Source organism: Anguilla rostrata, chromosome 7 (assembly GCF_018555375.3).
Source record: "Anguilla rostrata isolate EN2019 chromosome 7, ASM1855537v3, whole genome shotgun sequence".
Classification (NCBI taxonomy): Eukaryota; Metazoa; Chordata; class Actinopteri; order Anguilliformes; family Anguillidae; genus Anguilla; species Anguilla rostrata.
The window spans coordinates 16,051,963-16,066,555 of record NC_057939.1 but is presented as its reverse complement, the minus strand read 5'-3'; the positions used below and the strand labels follow the sequence as shown (position 1 = coordinate 16,066,555).

Here is a 14,593-nt window from a genome sequence, read left to right as displayed (position 1 = left end):
TCTCCTTCATATAGATGTTGAGATACATTTTTTTTTCATTAAAAATGCAACGGTGTTTCAATATAAACAGTAGGGCTGCATCAATCCCATAGTGCATTGCTCCACTGCAAACAGAGGCCTCAGCCTTTTCAAATACTAATAACAAAAACTATGCAACAATATTGAAACAGGATCCAAATAAAAGACATAATTAATTCATCATTATCTGTATTTCTATTTAATGTTTTTCCCCCTTTATAAGAGCCAAAAATAAAATGCTGGTTTTGTTAAAAGATTCATTATTTTCTTTATCTGTGTTGGCTTTGTGATTCCTTTTTTGTGAAAAATCTTTTTTTTTTGCAGTGACCCACAATGTATCCATTTTTACAAACTGTTTGTTTTTATAATAATTTTGATAGTACATATCTTGTGGTTTTTTCAGAACAAAGTGATCTTGCGCAATTGGCACAATTATGTATGCAATTCTGGCCAGTCCACAACTTTGAGATTCTACTGTTTAACTGAAAAACAAAAAAGACACACAAAAACAAAAAGTATAAAACAAAACTCAAAAGTAATAAATAAATTAAACTGAAGACAAAGAGGAACAGAGAAAAAGAGAGAAAAGGGTCAGGCAAGAAAGACAGAGGGAGAGATGAGGATTTGGTCTGTATGTGGGCTACTTTCAGTTCCAGTGATTAGAACCAGGCGCCAGTGGTCATTTGATTGGTGCCTCAGGTCTGTGTTACAGTGACATAGAGCAGCGAACAGACAGTCGCAGGCCAAAACCAACAAACAGTCACAGGCCAAAAACAACTCTGTCCACAGCCAAGGCAACACTTACAAATACATAAGGTGATCGTGACCCACTGGACCCTAACAGTTTAAGGGACACGTTTTTGCGTACCTTTTCGGGTAAACACGTGTAATCCCCCCATCAGTGGCGACGAACCTGGCTTGAATTCCACTTCTGAGGTTTGAGAGAAGGCAGACATTAATGCGGGTAGCACAGTGGCATTCTCCACAGGCTCTGCTAAGTGAATGTGATGTAATGTAATGTAATGTAATGGAGGGAATCATGTTCAGTATGACATGTTTATTATAACTCACAGATTCTGCTCCTTCCAGAGCTTGACCAGGTCTGTGGTCAGTCCGGCATCCAGCAACAGTCTGTTGACAAGAGAAACATTACCTGAAAGACAAAAACCCACCATGTTAGCTTAGGGATTCAACATGGTAAATTGCCAAGTATTAATGCAGCATCATGTTCTATGAAGAGAGGGGTTCAAAATATAGTTAGCAAGCTATTGTAAGCCAATAAAATATTGCATGGCATGGTGTAACATGGAGCACATTTCATCAAAATGAACACACTTTCTCAGGACATCGCTAGTTGCGATGAAAGGTCAGGCATATGTTCTGTAAACCTAGCTATTTGGACTACATCATTTTTCAATTAAATTTAATGAGAAAATAAACATTTCTTCAGTTTTACCCTGCATGCTTCTTATACAATGTCAATGTCTTGGAAAAACAACCCCATCTAACACTAATTTTCTCATTTTGGCCAAGCCTTTGGTTGAAATAAAAGGTTCCATAGCCATGCCAAAATAGAATGTGCTTTTCATTTGTTGGTTTAATGGGGCATGCAATTAAATAGGGTGTTTTGTCTTTTTAGGTGGCAGTGGTTAAACTTGTAAACTTGTAAACATAAGGCTACAAGCATAATACCCTGGTGGAGCACCACCATTTTAATTTTGAGCAGGTTAAAAAATCCGAACTTCTTTGGCAATACCCAGCTGTATTGGTATTGGACAATATGTCTGTAAGGAAGTTGCACAAGTGCTCCTGGCTAATTTTTTTTTTTTACTTTTTCTTAATCTGTTAAATAATGTTGACTAAATGTTGATTGTGGTTGTTTAGGAAGACAGATTCTAGGAGACAAGAGATTCCAGATTTCCATAGTTATTGCATAGTTATTTCATAGTTTTTTCCTTGCTAGTTAAATTTCAAGAATACTTGTGGGCTGCAGTAACATGCAAACAAAAAACTAAGAAAGCCTTACAGCTGGCTAACCTCAATAAAACCATAACCATGAACATAAGTAGTTAGCTCTCTTCCAGATAACAATATTGTCTCTATCCCCAAACACAGAGGAACTAATCTGTTCCCACTGTATTATTTTCCATGCAATTTATCAGGCTTAGCCAACAAGGCAGTTCACTAACAAATGACAACAAAACAAAACAGTATTTCAGTTTTACTTCTGGGTGGCAAATAAGTCAATGTAAAATAACATATCATTTTAATTTATTGAAAGTGTAGGAAATGGTCTTTTATTTCTTTTTTCAGGCATACTGTTCACATTAATCCCATATTATCTATTCGTTTAAAACTCAAATTCTTGCAGCTGCTTGCATGCTATGATGAGTTTGACACTGCAGCATGCAGCACAGAACTAGCAGTACTGAAAGTGCATTTACTCTTAAACCAGACTGTTGCTTGCAAAACAAGAACAGACAGACAGAATGGAGAGAAGACATGCCTTCCTGACAGCATGTTACACTGAAATAAAATATAATTTAAAAAACCCTCTTCCACAGCACAGTAAGTCTCAAACTTACTGTACAATTGATGTTGATGACCTTGGCAAAATGCTGAGCTTGTGCTCACCCAGATGATGGTCTATCACTGACAGATTGCGTTTGGTTTATCAAGACCATTAGCCAGATGGGGAGCAACAGAGCACTGACTTTGTCCCGCCTTCATCACATTAATGGAACAAAGGTGCTGCTGAGGAGTGGGGCATGTTGGCTCTTTTCCAGAATTTTCTTTATTGTCACCAGTCAAGCATGAGATTCAACAGATTAAGTCCCCCTACTACCTATGCTTCTTCACCATTCAAATGAGGCCATGCACTACTGCAACAGTCAACTGAGGGCATCGCAGTCTATTAAAAACAACCGCATAATCAAAGTTATACAAAAAACATCAATCTAAAACCATCATAATAATCATAAAATAATAACTAGAGTGCCATGTTTCTCCATGTTTGGCATATCTAGCTACTAGATATTCCAAACTAGTTCAACATGCACCACTGGCACAGGTCCATAGCAGATGATAGTGGAAAAGAAAAGCAAATGATGAGTCAGAGCAAGACATTAGTCTGATCACGATAGAGATATAGGGGAATGGGCTTATGTTACCCCAGACAAATCTAATGGAGTGACTCATTTTGAAGTAAGCATGGCGTTGTCCTTGAGAAACTGACCACTGTGAGGGACAGCGATGAGTCACTTGGGCAGATCCCCATTACACATTCACTTTAGTGGGAGGGTGGGCTTTCAAAACGGGATTGATCCGAGAGAGAGTGGAGGAATTTTATCGATTGGGCACATGACCTCAGGTATTAAAGCACACAAATTGTAATGAAATTCTTGTTCGTGTAACGGAACACAGAGATGCGCTCATCTTTGCACCTCTGAGCTGAAAGACAAGATGTGCGTTTGGAGGACAAAGGCAGAATGGTTTGTTACGTAATGTTAATTTTGTGACTGATGTCAGCAGATTGACAAACCAGAAAATTATCTTCTTCGCATTTTAACATACTTTTCAGATCCTGCACCAGTCCATTACTGACGAGCTGTAAAACTGTAGTACAACTCTATACTGAGCAGCACAGCTCAGAAAACACCAGGTGTAACGCTTTTATAGTCTTTATGTTTCCAATCAAGTGTGATTGAAGGCAGTCCTGGAATTTTAATGGACTGTACAAGCCCTACTGGACATAACCAAATATATTAGATGCTTAGAATGTCAGATAAAATAAATTTAAAATGCAATCATATAGAGTAGTACCTTCACTTCTTGCCTAAATTGAACAGAATGAGTTCATGGTGTCAATCATTTTAAAATACGAAAACAGGTAATAAATCCGGAGACATAAAAATGTAGTCAAGAACAAATTATGGTAGAAAATAAGTTGAAATGTTCTTTGAGGAACCGTGCGCTGTGTCTGAAAAATTCATTGCTCTGCCTGAATCATTTTCAAACGGATTTGCTACTTCTCAGCTTTTGTTCTTTCCTTGACATGTCCTGCTTTCTCTCACAGACACAGTGTAATTGGACCACTGAGCAATAGCGGTGAGAGGTTAATGGGGAATATAGTACCAGTGTAAATTACAGCTATGGGTTCAACACATATAGCACATGTGTGGCCAGCTGCGTAATTAACATAATGTTAGTGTGACATTTAATTTGTGACGTGCTAAGCCAGTGAGATCAAAGGCAGCTAAGGAAGGGCGATCGTTTCTCAAAAGTTTTTCAAACGTTCTCCCAGCATGGCCTTCAAGCATCTCACACAAGACTTTTGAAGGTACCCAAGGGCACTGCTTGAACGTTCTATTTCTGTGACACTCACACGTGGGGTTGTTGGGAGTTTTCCTGTCAATGTACTCGTTGAAGTCCATCAGGAACTCAGTGTTGTTTTCCGATACCTTCAGGTCTACGCAGTACTCCCTGCAGAAAGGACACAATTTCATAAACTTCAGCCACAAGCCAACTGACAAATTCGGAGCTGCTTCTCTAGCCACAACTTACACAAAATGCTAACACAATTAATGAGACAGATTTACAAAAGGACTTGGTAACAGAACTTCAAGAGGTGACCCTGGTGAAACAATATTGAGCATAAAAACAGCTCTGAAGACCGGCATTCTACTCGGTACAGTCATCATTTAGCACTCAAGCCACAGCATTAGGCACTGAAAACAACTTAACTGCGGTGTCATTTTCACCCTGACTCCGTTCCCGGAGTGATCAAATAGGGACACAAATGAAGCTAAAATGGCGTGTCGTGTAAATTTACGAGCCTTCAAAGACCCATTGTGTCTGGAGACGAGGGCTGTAAATCTGTCACAGATAATCACTTGAGTGAATTCTGCGGTTTCTCCTCCGTTCCTTTGGGGGCTGTTTGGAAAGTCTCAGATGTGTCACAGTGCATTACGACAGCAGGCCGCGAAGCGGGGCCTCCCGCAGCCTGTCAGTCGCACGCCCGGTAATGGCGGACGGACAGCCACGGTGATGGATCGCACCGCGGTCACCTATGCGCATTCCACACATAAACACGGGTCTGCTCTGGTTTCTAATGCCTCGCCCCACACGTGGAAGCATCGCTCTGTGAGAGGGAAGCCAGAGGCTTTTTTTTCTCTTTTCTTTGGTTCACTCAAGTTTCTCTGCAAGGTTCCGTGCGATGTTCTGTTTGTGTGTTGTCAAGTGTGCACACAGGTTGCGCACTCACCTTGGTGCAATGAATGTATATCCATACTCTTCAAAGTTCTCCAGCTGCATGGTCTCAGAAACTGTGGAGATGTAAGAAAAGACACGTTCAAAACCTTGCAAAATGATAAATCACTCCAGCTAACAAGTAGACGAGCAAAACTTGCAGAGAGAAAGAGAGACAGAGATAACATATAGCGCTGGGTGCTGTACAGCACTGGAAAGTGAACTAGTGAGTGATGACAAAAAAAGCTTTGATCATGAGTAAACAAGACAATTCTCTACAGTTGGAATTTTACCTTTTTACATTATCCCTCCTTAAAGCAATTTGTGTGCATTTATAAATAATACATTCTACAGTGACATGCTGACAAATTTTGCTCAATACAATCCTAGTGTTACTTGACAATTATATAAAATTTGAGGAAACAATGTCCAAGGTTAAATTATTTTTCCAATTCATAAAAGCTTTTATTTACATATCAGATATGAGGTATTTTCTGTAGTTTGGCGTAAACTGTAGAGTATTTTCTGTGGTCAGTTTGCATCTGTTAGTGACTAACATATGTTAGTATATATAGGACATACAACTTTAAAATACGGCTCCACAGACATCATGCAGTCTTTCAGTTTGTGAAAACCTCATTTTAAACACCAGCCAATTTGGAGATGGCGTTGCACACTCTGTTTACTGTCAGTGACGCTTCCTGTCTCAGAGAGACAACCATTTTCTCACAAAGTTTTCACATGCTGACTTCATAACGGTTTTTGGACCTGTTTCAGCTCAAGGACAGCCATTAAGGTGACAAGTTGAAGTGCTAGAAACGGCATTAGAGAGGAAACGGTTGTGTCGCGCATAAAAAAGAAGGACACTGATGGTTAGAGGGCCAGAGGCCTGAGACAGGTATGAACAGAAGGTCAGAGGTCACAGGGAAAGGGTTGCGTTTGGCATGCAGGGAGCAGAGGGGAAGGAACAGACACCGGAGAAAGACCATTTTGAGAATACTTGCCATTTTCCCCTGTAGTGAAATTCCAGTAGAGAGAGAGAGAGAGAGAGAGCAATTGGAGGGAAAAAGAAAAAGAGGGTAAAACTACAAGGGGTTACTCTCAACAATATTTTATTCAAAAAACAAGCATTGAATAAAAATATTGCAGTCTCACTGAAACAGGGAGAATAGAAATGTCATCAGGATGCAGGCATAAAAAGGAGACTTAAAGATGGTTTCTGACTTGCTGTGTACATGGTACATTTTGGGCAGTGTTAAAATAACACAAAATCCTTCATGTGCAACAACATAAACTGTTGTCAGCAGCAACAATGAACAGCAGCACATGCCATACAGTCTAAAACATGTGAAGCATTTTGGTTGAGAAAAAACACATAACTCCCAGTTATACATTTGTTTCTTATCATTTAGATGGAGTGCCAGCCATTTTAATATACATACTGTATCCAACTGGAGATTTACAGTTTGCTGATACCAATTATTCCATTTTTCTTATCTTATCAGCAAACATCCCCATGTTGTTTTGCAGCAAATGCATGTTCAACAAGCTGCTGCCAAGATTTATTACATCTGTAAAGACTTGTGCAGTCTTGCAAGTTTGAAATTCCAGTTCAGTATTCATGGAAACAAACAAAAACTGCCAGAATGCGGTATGTTTTTGGGCTAGATGGCCATTGTCGCAATCAGCACAAGGGAAAAGGAGTGGGTTGGAACACACAGGAGGAGAAAGAGGAGGGTGGTGTGTTACTGGCTTGTTTTATAAAAAACAATCCGTGCATACTTTAATCCTCATGTCATGTCTATAGGATCACACACTTCAGGAAGTCATCGAAAGCGAAGGATTTGAAACCAAGAACCAAATACTGTATCATGACTTTATTTCAGATTTCAGATTTTAATTTATCCAATTACTTTTTCCCCCATAATATGGGGGGATATGTATAAAAAGGGCTGTAATTACAGCAATGATCCCCTGATATGGATGTAAATACCCTCAAATGAAAGCTGACAGTCTGCACTTTAACTCATATTAATTGTTTTATTTCAGATCCAAAGTGCTGGAGTACCTTAACTTACCTTAACTGTGTATCCCCCCTGAAACTGGTGTTACCTTTCTCGGATATTCATAAGCAACATGAATTATCAAAACAAAATTTTGTAAGTTTCTGTTAAAACTAGTAACTGGGTGGAGCAAATAATTTCCAGTGCTTGAGATTGATACTCTGTTCTTAATGTTAAATGTTTATGTTAACACCCAAGTGGCATATTATTTCTGTTAGACTAATGTATATGGATGTCTTTGAACATGAATGAAATGCTCCCACGTTTCATATTTGAGTCAGACCACACTTAAAAGCACCCAGGACAGTTATTTTTTCATATCACTGAACCAATATTCACTGGAATCATTAAGATGGACTCTGGTGGACTAATTCTACAGAATTCTGCAAACTGATTTCTCTTCATTTCCATATGTAATGATGTACGGTTCTCCTTTTACGCATTTGTAAACCTGTTTCAGTGCCTTTATGAGATAGGAGGAATGATTCTGAAAACAAAGAAATCCCACAATTTCCTGTGCATTACTATAAATGTAAATCAAAGCAGTGATGTCACTGCCATGACTGTTCCTACAAAACACTGAGTGTATTGTCATTGTTAAAACTGCAGTGGCTGGCAATGTCTGGATCATACAACAGCTTTGTTCTTTCTGGTCAGCGTTTAATACCACAGTGATTCCAAACAGGTAAAATTAATAGAAATAGAAAAGATATATAGACAAGTATATATGGCGGCAAATTCATTCTGAATCCAAATATCAGTTTCAGTATGAATTTCACTAAATGATTATTTTTCTGCAATCATTCAGCACCTGTGTAATTACTTTTGCTACGACTTTGCTACGACTCGTAAGAGACAGTAAAATCAAATTGATTGAATTTTCAAATATTAAAACAGAAAAATGCACAGATGACCAGTGACAATCATAACTCCTGCTGAGAGTGGACGATATCAAGACTCTACAGCCTTGTGGTTAACCATTCCCCATGAACATTTTACTGTTAGACTCCATTGCATGTGAAGAAACAGGAAGATTATTTGTGAAGGCCTGTGACACTGATGGACTCAATTCATTTAAACAAGTTACACTACATCCGAGGCAGACGTGCACCAAACACCATCACAGGCAGTCAGTGGTTTGTTAGATCAAGTGTGAAACAAGCAGAAAAGATGACAGACACAGACCAACCGTACGAGTACAGACGCAACATGAGGATACTTGCCTAGTGTTGCTGAGGGACATTAACAAACAGATGGAGAGGGAGAGAGAAAGAAATAGACGGAGAGAGGACAGAAGAAGGATAAAGGGGGATAAAATGGGATAAAACATAAGGGATTACACTCAACAATATTTTATTCAACACAAGCCTTGAATAAGAACATTGTAATCAGACAAAAGGTTGAAAACGTGCCACCTTTATTCTTTACCCAAGTCTTATCTCCTGAATATTGTACAACAAATGCACAATCAACTATACCTAAATGACTGGATAATACTTAGGGAAATTTGTGTTTGGAGTGGACTGAATCTTCCTGGTCACATCAACAATGTGGGCTTGCCATATGTGGGGTTATGGGTCTTTGCATCAACAGGGCCTGACCCACTGGCTTTTAGATGCAAAATGAATCATTTGTAATGCAGCACACACTGTCTGGTGATATGTGTGACTTCAAATTTTAGTCTCAATTTGAAATTATAATTTGAGAGAGAGAGAGAGAGAGAGAGTGAGAGAGCATACAGGAAACAGGAAGTGTTTCCATTAGCTAAGGAACAGGTCTGATTGGCTAAGCAGCTCAGTTCTATCCCCACTGCAGGAAGAACAGCCAGGACCAAAAGACAGAGGTATAAAGTAGGTAAAAATACGCAGCACTGGGTGTTCACAAACAGCCGGTCTTCAGTTTACATAGAAAACCTGCACTGAGTTTTGAGGCCAGAAGTGGTCTGGTTGTTTGCTTCTTAAGACATGTTGTTGATTTTGTGATGACATAATCGCTGAAACGATTCAACACAACTGAATATCTGCAGGTGTAGAACTTAAACAGATCTTAAATTTCAATCCTCTGTGGAATGTTTCAGAGGAGCCACTTGCATTTATAGGGAAAGACATACCTTTGGTAGCAGTAAAGTTACAAAATTTATAGAGCATGATTATTGATGCTATTCACTCAGTAATCTACTTGTCTGGTAAGAGGCAAATCACTGTAGTAATATATCAACACTACAGCTTCACAACAAGTGGGCAAACCGGGGGTCCTGTTCTTGTGTTGCATATGTACTGCAACCATGTGTCGAAAATCAATATATAATATTGAATGCTTATAACCATATTAACAATGTTGTATGGAAATACAACCTTATGGAATAAGAGGCATGGTAACTGACCATAAATACTATTCAGACTTCAGACTATGATTTTTAATCAATTTACTTAATGAACACCATGCAAAGGAATCACAAGCACATCTTAAGTGTAAGACTCTACAATACTCACATTTTGCCTGTGTTATCGTATCTCCTATTCTTGCTTGAATATAGTGCAAACTGTACTCAGGCAATACCAGCGCCAAGCTGAAAATACAAACACCTTCATGTCATTTCAATGCATTTCAAGAAGACAAGCCTGACGAGGTACTATATACTCAGTTCCTCGAAATCCATGGCATGCCAGAAGTTTCCAAAGACGTCACACAGTGGTTCAGAGCCAGCACAAAGTTCAAACCTCTTCCCTGTTCCCGGCTTCCTTTGTACTTCACTGAGCATGTTTATAAGTTTGTGCCTTGAAGTTCTCCAGGGGAAAAAATACACTGAGCAAAATAAACAGAAATAACATGAGCTCAGATTTTAATTGCATAAATACCATTTGGCTGGAGGTTCTGATTGGTGGTTGCCAGGAAAACGTTTGTGATGAGCCGCATGTCGCATCAAGTTAATCAAGGAAATGAATCATAAAATGAGAGCAGAAAAGATGCCAAAAAAGCAAACACAGCAATACAGAAGAAATGTACTCATATTACACTGGCTAGTTCTTTTATTTTACTACTGTTTTTAGTCCAGTTTGATGGCTCATTTATGCACAAATTTCGATGCTCGAGAGCTAAAACCTGTGATCAAAGAATGCTGGCAAATGCTGTGAGTGCATCTATGGTTGCTAATAGGTTTAATCAGTTTCATTTGCTGCTGTGTGCACTTTGACACTCCTCAGCACAGCAATGCAGTAAGAAAAGAAATTTGCCTTTGGAAAGAACCCTTCTGACCAGTAATTACAAGTTCACATGAAAACAAATCATGTCTTTGGGTCTGGGGAACATTTTCTGGGAGATAGCAGCGTACTCTGTCCAGGAATCCTACACTCTAAAGAGAGGGGCCCACTCTGAGACCCTTTCAATCTCCTACTTCCAGGCTTCAACATATTTCTAAAACACATTTTCGGTGCCTTGAACTTTTAAATGACATTAAATGTGAGTCTGTACACAAGAGCCCAGTTTAGGAAGAACATTTCTACTGTGCTCAAAACGTAGTCACATTGGGTGATGGACTTAAACAACAAACTTCTCAGAAAAAGTCTGGAACGAAATAGGGAAGAATATCTACTACGGCTTTCATTTTTGGGTCGAGTGCCCCGCTCCTGCTACACTATAACCAGAAAACACCCCACACTCTGTTGTGTGACAGAAGATAATTTGCCAAGAGCATAGAATACATGAACTAATTTGTGATGGGAAGAGTGACCCCTACTGGTAGCATTTGTCAGGGCCACACACCTTCTCACCTTGCATTTGAAACTGGTAAAAGTGTAATAGTTAATATATATATATTCACAGGCATGCAGCGCCACATGTGTGTACAAGCCAGTTAAATTACTCTCTTTCTTGTACATTTGGACATCATTAAAATAATATTTTCAAAGGTCAATCTGAAGGACGGAATTACGTACAAGCAGGTTTCATGAGCACAGCTCACAATGATGTGCACAAAGTACATTAGGTACTAGGGCACACACTACTACAACCATAAGTGTGCGTGCTGGAACATACTATTCTATTATCCAGATGAACATCTGTACTGCAAAGCATAAGAACTCAAGGGTTGCTTTGTTTCTGCTATGGATTCCTACAATTCCATGCCAACAGCCCGTGCAGTTACCTGTAGTCTGTGCCATTGACAGGAGCCCAAGTGTAGGTCCGGACGCCTCTGTCGATGTACCTCTACCAAAGAAAATGCAATACACTGATAAAGAATGAGCCAAAATGTCTGGTCATGATTTACTAAAAAAGAGTTTTGCTTTTAGTTGATTTTCTGAGCTGTTATGCCAATATCCAGAGCATTTTATTTTATTTATTCTTGGTCCTTCAACAAACAACCTAGAGTAAGCCAATGACCTGAGCCACATTTTTTCCTGATGCAAAATTCAACATTTATAAATGAACACCCTACATTAGACTGTTCCACACTCACCTCATCCTGAGATTTGACTAGAGTGTTTATTGTTCTATTTCCTGTCTTTCCATCAATCATATTTCTTCTGATCTGCAAATGAAAGAAAAAAAAAACATTTAGAGAATGTCCCCTCATTGATTAAAGCAATCTAGGTGAAAGAATTCTTACCTAAAATAAAAGCCACATTTGGTCATGGGGAAAAAGCAAATATGCATCTGGATAATGACCACCAGGGAATATAGACACAATTTATACACAGTGGGTACAACTGAAATAGCCAGCATTCTGAATGTATACTTTACTAGCTAGCCAGATGATGAATCACAGACTGGAAAATACTGAAACCAAAAGCCATTTGTCGTTCTGATTTTGCATCAGCTGATTGTGCACCATGTGCACCAAATTTCAATAAATCCCTTTCAGACATGAGCGGCTTACTAGGCAGCGGGTGTGAGAAGTGATGAGAAAGTTGAAATATTTCTACTTTTGCCTTGCCTTTCTGCTGCTCTCCCTAGATAATTATGCATTTTATCCCATTATGCCACAAGGTCGTAGTTCTGTGTGAATAATCCAGAAGGCTGTCAGTGCACAACAAAGGCTTTATATGTATTAGCAGTTCTTTCCTTGAAAAGATTCCAAGTCTACATTATTTTGAAGGGAACTGTAATACAAAGATATATTATGTCTTGCATGTATAATTTTGCAGTCACAGTGAATGTAACTTCATACTTATTCCTGTGATCATGTTCCCTCCCAAGACAAGAGCCAACTGGAACTGATCTCAGTACAGCCCAAGTCCAGACCCCACACCCCACTGTGTGTGCTCTGATGAGGGCTCTCCTGAGCCCAGAACAGCCTCTGCTCTCCTTATTGGAGGGAGAGGCCCCGATGCAGTGCACAAAGGACAGTCTGTAACAATGTGTTTATCATTAAAATCCTTATTGTATCCTCAGGTCTTTATTCTTCTCCATCTTTCTTGCCCCCTCACTGCTGTTTCCAAGGGATAAACAGTGAGGGGATGATTGTTAACAGCTGCCACACACCGTACATCAGCTGTACACAGTGTCCATACTGCCAGCAGAAGAAAATGCACATGGGCACTTTACATTGGAGAGGCTATGCTTTCCAGCGCTTTATTTGTAAAGGCTATCTTGAGCTTTAATAAACATTGACTTCAAGCAACATTTTCAAACGGAGAGAGAAAGAGGGTGAGGTTTATCTGCAGAGAATGGATATAAACACAGTCCAGAGAAACACAGCAGCCAGCGAATCGAGCTGTGCTCCACATACCTCCACTTTGATTTCGTTCTCCAGCTCCGCATCCAGGAAATCCAGGGTAACAGGCTCCTGGAATTTAGGATTCTGTGACAGGGGAAGGGGAGTTTGGGCACGTTATGCATGATGAAAGAGATTTATTACAACAAGGTGTAATGTAAACATTCTCAGTGAACTGACCAAAAACTAAAACATCAGAAACAGGAAAGAAATATCTACTGTATGAGTATTCTCAATGAGTTATTTTGAGTAAATAGTATCAGAAAGATTGTTTAGTCTTCTACTGTGCCAAACTGTATGAAGATAGCTGATGAAATGAATGCAGTGAAATGAAAACGTGCAAAGCACATCATCATGAAAACTAACAGAGGAAAAAGTGAATTTGTGATTAGACATTCACAGAATTTTTAAGAAGCTACAGTGAAAAAAAGTATTTTCCCCCTTCCTGTTTTTCTTTATTTTATTGAATATTTGTCAAGCTGAATGGTTTCAGATCATTACACAAAATTGCCATTATTGAATAAACCATGACTTCTGCTCTGTACCAGAAAATTCTTAAGGAGAATGTCCGTGAGCTGAAGCTGAAGTGTAATTGGGTCATCCAACAAAACAATTTTCCAAAACAAAATTGCAAGCCCACTTCTGAATGGCTGAAAAGAAACACAATTAAAACTTTGGAGTGGCCAAGTAAAATTCCTGACGTTAAACCAATAGAGATGCTGTGGCAGGCCCTGAAACAAGCAGTTTATCGTGTAAACCTACCAATTGTTCTGAATTAAAGCAGTTCTGCAAAAAAGAGTGGGCAAAAATTCCTCCACAGTGATGTGTTTGGTTGCAGTTATTGCTGCAACCAGTCATTAAGTTTAAGGGGGCAATTACTTTTTCAAATTGGTGATATGGGTGTTTAATAATTTTTTTCATTAAATAAACAAAATAATAATATTTTACTCAGGTTCCCTTTGTCTAACATTGCATTGTGTCTAAAGACACGATTCCATTAAGTATGACAAATGTGAAATAACAGAGGAAATCAGGAAGGGGAAAAATACTTTTTCATGACACTGTATCAGAAAGAGGGTCTGGAGGTCTTTTGACAAACATTTCTGTCTAAACATGAGCCTATCCAAAATCAAATTCTATCTTGTCATTTTTCTATTTATAATAGCCTAGACTGCATGTCTCGGTTATTATAAATAGCGTGACTCGTGGCCGCATACTAGTCTGGCTTTTGTCACTGTCCTGCAGGGTGACCAAGATAAAAAAAAGGCTGCTGGTATTTCAGTTGTGACTCCTTCATTACCAGAGAATGGAAAATGAAAAACAGCAGCAAGGCACCCATACACTAACAAGCCGTTTACTGTAACTTAGTGTGAAGACCTCAAAGGAAAAGAAAAATGAATGATTTGTGTCATTCATGAGACAGCCAATTCAAAATGATTTCCTTTAAGCTATGATAATGAGTGAGAGAGGAAATGCCATGAACAGGAAGATAAATAAAGAAAACATACGGTGAGGGATTCGGGTTCTTACATGCAATGAATAAAAGAAAGAA

The 14,593-nt window shown here is 39.0% G+C and overlaps 1 protein-coding gene across 7 annotated transcripts in view; it reads right to left on the bottom strand.

The window, feature by feature from the left end:
* The window catches only part of LOC135259150 (voltage-dependent calcium channel subunit alpha-2/delta-1-like), a 125,862-nt gene that overhangs the window by 9,875 nt on the left and 101,394 nt on the right, over positions 1-14,593 (bottom strand). For 2 of the 7 annotated variants that reach the window (XM_064343145.1, XM_064343147.1), the window contains exons 19-26: positions 13,057-13,128; positions 11,785-11,856; positions 11,473-11,534; positions 9,821-9,897; positions 5,282-5,342; positions 4,403-4,500; positions 1,090-1,171; positions 887-949 (exon numbers count right to left, since the gene is read on the bottom strand). In XM_064343145.1, the coding sequence (XP_064199215.1) occupies positions 887-949; positions 1,090-1,171; positions 4,403-4,500; positions 5,282-5,342; positions 9,821-9,897; positions 11,473-11,534; positions 11,785-11,856; positions 13,057-13,128 (587 nt within the window). Of the gene's footprint in view, positions 1-886; positions 950-1,089; positions 1,172-4,402; positions 4,501-5,281; positions 5,343-9,811; positions 9,898-11,472; positions 11,535-11,784; positions 11,857-13,056; positions 13,129-14,593 lie in introns of all 7 variants that reach the window. The other 5 variants (XM_064343148.1, XM_064343149.1, XM_064343143.1 and 2 more) reach the window with 3 other exon arrangements.